Source organism: Erithacus rubecula (genome assembly GCF_903797595.1).
Source record: "Erithacus rubecula genome assembly, chromosome: 1".
NCBI classification, from domain to species: Eukaryota; Metazoa; Chordata; class Aves; order Passeriformes; family Muscicapidae; genus Erithacus; species Erithacus rubecula.
The window spans coordinates 82,973,144-82,980,884 of NC_136658.1; the positions used below are offsets into that span (position 1 = coordinate 82,973,144).

The 7,741-nt window shown below is 45.0% G+C and overlaps 1 protein-coding gene across 1 annotated transcript; it reads left to right on the forward strand.

Annotated features, from left to right (window-relative positions):
• The first annotated feature begins 235 nt into the window (after window positions 1–235).
• Window positions 236–6,725, forward strand: PDCL3 (phosducin like 3). Its single transcript, XM_079309588.1, has 6 exons — window positions 236–399; window positions 1,824–1,953; window positions 3,051–3,141; window positions 3,793–3,936; window positions 4,804–5,012; window positions 6,334–6,725. Exons 1-6 carry the CDS (start codon window positions 394–396, stop codon window positions 6,474–6,476), a joined length of 723 nt encoding a protein of 240 aa, XP_079165714.1. The 5' UTR covers window positions 236–393; the 3' UTR covers window positions 6,477–6,725.
• Window positions 6,726–7,741: the final 1,016 nt, after the last annotated feature.

The following is a 7,741-nucleotide window of genomic DNA, read 5'->3' on the forward strand; positions in this document are numbered from 1 at the left end:
TAAAAGGCCCAGTTAAGTGGAAGGAAAAGTTAGAGGGAATCACAGAAAATGACTGGAAGGGACGATAGGGATTCATCTGTCCAAGCTCCCTGCTCAAGCACGGTTACTCTGTCAGGTCGGTGGGGCTCGGAGGTGGTTTATAGGAAGGTGTCCCCGCTCAGGGCAGGAGGATTTGCGATCTTTGGGGTGCCTTTGAACGCAGAGCGTTCCGCGCTGCCGTCAGACCGCCCGTGAGGCGCAGGCCGCCCCGGCTCTGTCCTTATTCGGCCGTGCGGGAAGCGGCGCTGCGCCCGCCCCGCCGGGAGCGCCGCCTCCTCCGGCCGCGCACCGGGCCCGGCCCTGCCCGGCTCAGCCAGCGCCGCTGCCCGGGCCCGGCCCGGCCCCGCCGGCACCATGCAGGTGAGCAGCCGCCCTGCCCCGCGTCCCCGGCCCGGCCGTGTGCGGGCGGTGCTGCGCTGGGGCCGAGCGCGGCCGGGCTCGGGGCTCCTCCGGGCTGAGGGCCGGGACCGTGCCGAGCCGGGCTCAGGCCTCAGGGCTGGGGCCGTGCCCGGCTGGGCTGAGAGCTCCGAGCTCCGGGCTCAGGGCTGGGGCCGCTCCCGCTGAGGCCCCGCTCCAGCCCGGCCATGTCCCGGGATCGCGCCGCTCTCTGGGCGCGGGGGCGGCTGCTGCGCGGCCGTGTTCGGCTGCTCCGTGCCTGGGCTCGTGGCTGTTTGTTGCCTTTTTTTGCAACTACGCTGCTTATTTCACTATGTAGTGAGTGGGTGGGCGTTTCAGGCAGTAGATCAGTGTGTTGGCAAATGACAGCAAATGCGGGGTCGAGGGAAAGGTGACCGCGGTCAGAGACGGGGATAAAAATTAAATCTGGTGTTTGTTTGCTGAGCTCCATTGTTCTTTTTCTTTGTTTTCTTTTTTTTCTCCCCCTTTGTCCCCTACCCCTCCCTTCCTGTCCCCGATAGTCCATAAGTGTTGGGGTTTAGTCTGAGGAGATGTGGTTATATGGCTGAACAGCGCTGGTGTGAGGTGTACTGATACGAGCTATAGCAAAGCCGTAGGTGCAGCAGGAAACTGTTCCGTGTCCAGAGTGGACCTAGGCCAAGATAGCAAGGAAGCACAATCAGCCTGTGGGTGCTTATCACCGAGATTTCTTGTATTTTAGAAAATAAAAATGCTTGCTATATAGGAAAATCTTTTACTCAGCTTTTCAACAATACTCAGGGGTGTATTGGCCTTGCTTGGCATGATTATTGCAACTGTTTTACAGTTAAATCTCAGGAATGGTGCAGCTATAGATTTAGATCTGAATCCGTAGGGTTGGGCTTGGCTGACAGAGAAGGCTTGCTTTCCTCTAAGTGACTTATATAGTCACTTTGACTTAAATCTAACAAGGAGACTTTCCATGTACTGAGACCTGGGTCTTCAAGGTTTGTGCCTGTGTGTGTCTTGTCATTTGTGCTTCCTGATGCAGTAACCATTGATCTGGTGGCCTGTCCTTCTCAGGGTCTATAAGGAAACTCTCTGGCTAGCCTGCTTCCCTGTCACCCAGCTAATACTCTGCTTTCCTCGTGAGAGATGCAGCAGTGGTTGCAATGCTTAAAATTTTGCTACCCAACCAAGACTTCCTGTGTGTGCTGTGAGTGGGATGGAATAAAACAAAGTCAGTCTTCAGGGTACTGCAGGTCTGGGGCTGGAAAAACGCCTTGGCATCAGGAGGATTTGCACTGTGACTTTCTGGCACCATCTATCCAGTTACCAGTTTAGCAATTTTAAGTTCTGGAAGTGGTAATGTTCACCATGAATATCCTCCATTTGTTGTTCTGTTCTAGGATCCAAATAAAGACACGGAGTGGAATGACATTCTGCGCAAGAAGGGTATCCTTCCTCCCAAGGAAAACCTGGAGGAGCAGGAACGGGCAAAGGAAGAGGAGCAGTTTGCCATCCTTCAGAAATCTCTGGGTGAGTGATTAGCCAACTCAGGCTGCAGCAGAACAAGCCTTGGAGTGGCTCCTGGGGGAAGCTTTTTCAAAGAAATGGCCAGCAGCAATGTTTATATGCTATAAAGAATGTGTCATTTTCCGGGTCTGTAAGGATACCAAAGCTTCATCTGTGCAGGGTGATCAGCTGTTAAAAGTATCAAACAAACACCTTCCTGAACACATGGGTTCTTCCAGCACAGAAAAGCTTTGTTGTTCTTCGTGTCAGCTCTGTATTTTTATGAAAGTAAATTTTGAAAACTGAAACAAGATCAGTGCAAAGGGAGTCTGTCAGGTGAATGTGCATGTCTGTGCTGCAGCTGCTAAACCTGAAAGCTCATGCAGGTAGTTGGGTGCTTGTCTAGACAGTCTTCACCTCAGAGGCCTTTTCCATCTATATATCTAAAGCACATAACACTTCCTAAAAATCCAGTAGGAATAATAATAACAGGTTGAGAAAGCTGGGGCTGCTCAGCCTGGAGAAGAGAAGGCTTGGGGAAAGGAGCTGTAGCACCTTCCCGTGCCAAAGGGACTGACAAAAGAGCCGGGGAGGGACTCTGTAGAATCATCTAATAGAACCATAGAATATCCTGAATTGAAAGACACCCACAAGGATCAGTGAAGTTCCATCTCCTAAGCGCAGTTCCAATTTTTGAGACCATATAGTGAAAGATAGGACAAGGGAGAACGGCTTTAAGGTGAAAGACAGTAGGCTTAAATTAGATATTAAGAGGAAATTCTTTGCTGTGAGGATTGTGAAGCACTGGAGCAGGTTGCCCAGAGAAGCTGTGGATGTTGCATGGCTGGAAGTGTTCAAGGTCAGGTTTCATTGGCCTTTGAGCAACATGGTCTAGTGGAAAGTGTCCCTGCCCTTGGCAGGAAGGGTTAGAACTGCATGATCTTTAAGGTCCCATTCAACCTAAGCCATTCTATTATTCTAAGATAATATCTTTAAAAATCCACCCCATACTTCCTATTCATCTGTCTTTAGAATAAATAAGTTCTGTTGGACTGATGAAAGTTGATGAGTTTTAATCCTGGAATGAGGTTTTTGCTGATTTGATGTTTCTTCCATTCTAGTGAAAACTTACGAGGACATGACTCTGGAAGAGCTAGAAGAGAATGAAGATGAATTTAATGAGGAAGATGAGAGAGCTATTGAAATGTACAGGTCAGAGCAGCTTGCAGAATTTGGCTTTAATGATAATTGGAGGGTTTTCTTTTATATGCTTTTAGATATTGTTGAGGAGAAAGGGTGTTTTTAGGATGATGGGAAAAATGGGTTGTGTTTCTGGTCTCTTGTGGAGCTTCTAAGTGTCTTTAGAAGGATAACAGCATTTGAATTCAGTATCCTTTATCTACAACCCCGCTTTGCAGAGATAATGTGCACCTGCTGAGTGTATGCCTGGGGATCCTGTGAGCTTTGAAAATCACCTCCATTATTTCCTAATTTTTGTGTGAATGAGGTTAAGGTGCTGTAGATTTGCATAATTAGTGTTGGTTTCCCTCTATCTCATAACCTCTCTTATGGCTTTTAGATTGGGAGTGTATTTCCCACAGAAGAGATGTCTAGTGAGGTCAGAAATGAGGGGAAAAAAAAACATTTCATGAAACATAGTTGTACTTCTTGCATGTTGATGGTTTTAGCCTATGCTGCAAATACAAGAGCATCTACTGTGTCATTTTGCTTTTAGTGCTCTGGGGTTAGAAGAAGTTTGTAATTTGCCTCTTAAGTCTAGGTTTTAACCAGTTCCTTCAAGTGATGTTCTGTTGAAGAAATGTATCTATTCACAAGATGTCTTTTTCATTCCTGGCTATTCAGGCAGCAAAGGTTAGCAGAAATGAAGGCAGCTCAAATGAAGAATAAATTCGGGGAAGTTTTGGAGATTTCGGGAAAAGATTATGTTCAAGAGGTTACAAAAGCTGGAAAAGGTATATGGGTAGTCTTACACCTCTACAAACAAGGGTAAGAATTTATTTTTAATCATTAAACCTTGCACTGTCAATAGCTGAAAAGCTCCATGGTAGATGTGTAGTTATTGTGGAAAAAATTCTGGATTCTGATTCTGGAGTTGTAATACAAACAAATCAGTAATTACTATACTGTTGAGTCAAGACTGCTGAACTTTATTCTAGAAGGAAGTTGTCATTAAGTGGCTTTTTATACATCTATATGACACAGCAAGATGTGTGCATACAGCTTCCATAGAGGTAGGTGGCTGCTGCCACTGAAATATCCAAGCTTTGGAAATTAGTCTGGATTAAATGCAAGGGGCTGTGATTAGGAAGGGTCAATGTGTATTTAGCTGTGTTTCTAGTGACATACAAATGGAGTGAGCAAGGTTTCCAGTCGTGTCACCATGACAGAAAACCTTGTCAAAGAGGTCTATTACATTGTTAGATTTTTTTTTTGGAAGGATTATAAATACTTGCTGTAGTTCTCTGTCTCTAGTTGCCTCACAGGTGTTGATCATCATTTGCATACCTTCTTCCAGGAGCAGCTTTGCTTTCATTTTGCCCTTGCTCCTGCAATTTCTATGCATCTTAAATTAATAAACCGGTTTCCCTGAATATAAAGGAGGTAGAGGGGAAGGTTGCACTACTAATATATTAGGACAAAAAACCCACTGCACACCAAAATCTCCAGTGGTGCTGATCTCCTTTGAATGCTGGAATACTGGACAACCAAAGTATTCATAACTTGCTTCTGGTACTTTGGTCTTTTTAGAAAATCATCAATCTGATATTTCTGACCTTTCTTCTGGAGCTGTTTACTTTGTTTTAAATTGTCTTTTGTTTTCTCCTTATGTGTGTCTGTTGTTGTTCTTCACAGAATTCCACTCTGTGCCTTGATAAATCAACATATGAGTGGGCTTGCAAAGAAGTTCAGAGATGTGAAATTCATCAAAGCTATCTCTACCACCTGCATTCCCAACTACCCTGATAAGAACCTGCCCACGATATTTGTGTACCTGGAGGGAGACATCAAAGCTCAGTTCATTGGGCCTTTGGTCTTTGGTGGCATGAACCTGACAAGGGATGGTGAGTGTCTGCATCTCTGCTCTTCCAAAGGAAAAGCAAAACTCTTTTCCTGGGAATGAGAGAAATGAGGCTTAGGAGGAGAAGGGAGGTACTGAAAATAATAGATTTTTTTCATGCCTATGGCTCAACCACATGGCTGTCTTGTAAAAGCAGTGATAGGCCAACATATAGATGCTTGTCTTGTGTGTGCAAGTATTTGTGCCCTGTGTGGGTGAAACCAATTTTTCTGGATATATTAAAGGGTAAACAATAGCCATGCATGTTCTTAAGGTGTCTTGGACATGAACGACTGCCCTTGCCTGCAGTGACATGGTAATCTATTCACTTGCCCACTGGATTGTAGGGCTCCTTATTTAATTTTTGAGATGATGGCATACATTTGTCTGTTGTCCCCGACTGAATCAGCTTAATTCAGCCATCACAGAAAGCTGTGTACTGAAATTCTGCACTTTTCTTTTTATGCCTTCTTTCCTTCTCCCCTAAGCACAGGTGCCTTCCACTGGAGATTAAAGAAAGTGTGAGGTTGTGTTTGTTTTTCTGTAACATCTGAAGGAAATTAGATTTGATGATAGGATTGTCAGCAGGAGTAGGAGAAAGGTTTCAACTGAATGTGTTGTATTGACTTTCTACCACTTCTGGGAAGTAATCCAGTCCAATTTGGGCATACTGCTGGTGGTGAAGTCTGTTTTTACTGTCTTAAGGAACTAATATTTAGTGTGTGATGTGGAGGCAAAGGGGTGAATTCTATTTACAAGGTACATCCCTGAAAGATACCTATCATTCAGATGCATAAATGAAATTTCCACAATTTTTGCTCTTTGTTTAAATTTATTCCTTGCCTCTTCTGATTATGATGAGCTCAGGATATGATAGGAATAGCTGTAATGTGTGAGCAGTATTCTTTCAATGGGAATAGATGTGCAAACATGCCTTCTGCCTTTAGGAGGGGGTTAGAATTCACTTTCACTGGGACAGTTGCCTCTAAAGCTGCTGCTCTGTATCCATCATCTCTTTTGTACTCTTGGTTGCAAGGTAGCAGGGTGGCACTGGGAATGTCACTGGTGGGTGCAGAGCAGTACCCTGACCTTTGTGCCCTGAGCTGAGACCAGTGCTGGTACTAGGGGTTGGGAAAGGAGGGCTTGGCTGGAGCAGGTGTGGTATGCAGGGCAGGAGCTTGGATCTGGGCATGAAAGAAGAAGGGGAGGAGGGCCCTGGTGTGGTGGTGGTGGTAGGATGATAAGGAAAGTTGCCTGGGGAGCCAGGGGTGGGTTTTCTTCAGTTTGCTCTCCTACATTCATGGATTTTGTTTTGCACTGCACAGAATTGGAGTGGAAGATTTCTGAGTCAGGTGCCATCAAGACAGACCTTGAAGAGAACCCCAGGAAGCAGATCCAAGACCAGCTCATGTCCTCAATCAGGGCATGTGTCCCAGCCAGAGGGGAGAGTGACTCAGAGGATGACTAATTCCTGCGGCTGCATCCGGATTGATGCAGTGCCCTTGCAGCCAGTGTTCCCACGTCAGGCACTGGAGACACTCCTCAAGGCCTTGCTGCTACCCCAGAGGGGTAGCCTGTCAAGAAACCTCTAGAAACTATAAACATTTCTGTTTTTTAAAAATTGCAGCTTCACTCAAGATGTTGAAAGACATTTTGTATAGTGAAGCCTGAGTAAATCTTACTCAAAGGTTTTAAAATATAGACATGAGTAGAAACAGGTCTCTTGTTATTATTTTCATAGTAAATTGCTGCTTTAAAAAATTTGAGGTATGAAGTGGTCTTAAGTGCACTGTTTTAAACAAGCTTAAATTGTACAAATCAAATCTAAATAGCTGGTCTTAAATAATTGCTTGTGGCACTTACATGGGCTGTCTCAGCCCACTGCTCAGACCTCTGACAGCCTGGACTTCACAGAGAGCTGGGGGAGGGTACCCATGATACAGGTGCTTCTGGAGGTGGTATGTGGTCTTCTGCAGAGAAGTGCTCATGCCAGAAGGACAACAGGAAGCTATAAGCTGAGATTCCAGGCACTTTGAGAGAGGCCTCAGGGATGGCATCCTCTCCTGGGACCTACTGAGTCCAGAACTCCCCTTTTGAGTTAGCAGCACTATTTTGCCTTTCACAAGGGCTGAATTTTCTGCACCATCTTGCCTGCTATTTGCAGAATAAAATTGAAGATGGTGCTCAAGTGGAACTGCTGATTTCTTCAACCACATCACAAGTCAGGTGTTCCTACAGTAGTGCCATTGCCAAATGGGAGGGAGGATGATGTTTGGGGAACTGACATCTTGCTATACTAAAGACTTCATTTTCCAGCTACAGTAATAATAACTGAAGCCTTAGAAGGGCATAAACTTAAATACCAACTTGGATTTAATGTCCACCTACATTTTCAGTTGGTCTACCCTTAGGCTAACAATCTCCAAGAGCTTTTGCTAATGAGGTTGCCCCAATGACATTTTGTTATATTTCTAATGGATGCTGTGGGTGGATGGTACAGAATGCAATACTCAGTAAGCAGTGATAATTTTTTTTATTAATTTGTAATGACTTTCAAGCATGATTCCTGCACTCTGAGACAAATCAGTGTGTAGTCCAAACAATTAACTGATGGAGAGCTTCCTCTTTGAAATGTGTATTGAGTCTCACTTGTCTCCTTTCTTTTTTCTTATGTTTTTTTTGGCAGAATAGCTAAAATATTAATCTTGTGTAAGTGAGCCAAATGCAACACAA

Excerpts from the sequence above, each read along its gene's own strand:
- PDCL3 (XM_079309588.1), top strand. Across the intron at positions 3,937-4,803 it reads TTACACCTCTACAAACAAGG|AATTCCACTCTGTGCCTTGA; the intron begins GTAAGAATTTAT and ends TGTTCTTCACAG. Across the intron at positions 5,013-6,333 it reads CATGAACCTGACAAGGGATG|AATTGGAGTGGAAGATTTCT; the intron begins GTGAGTGTCTGC and ends TGCACTGCACAG.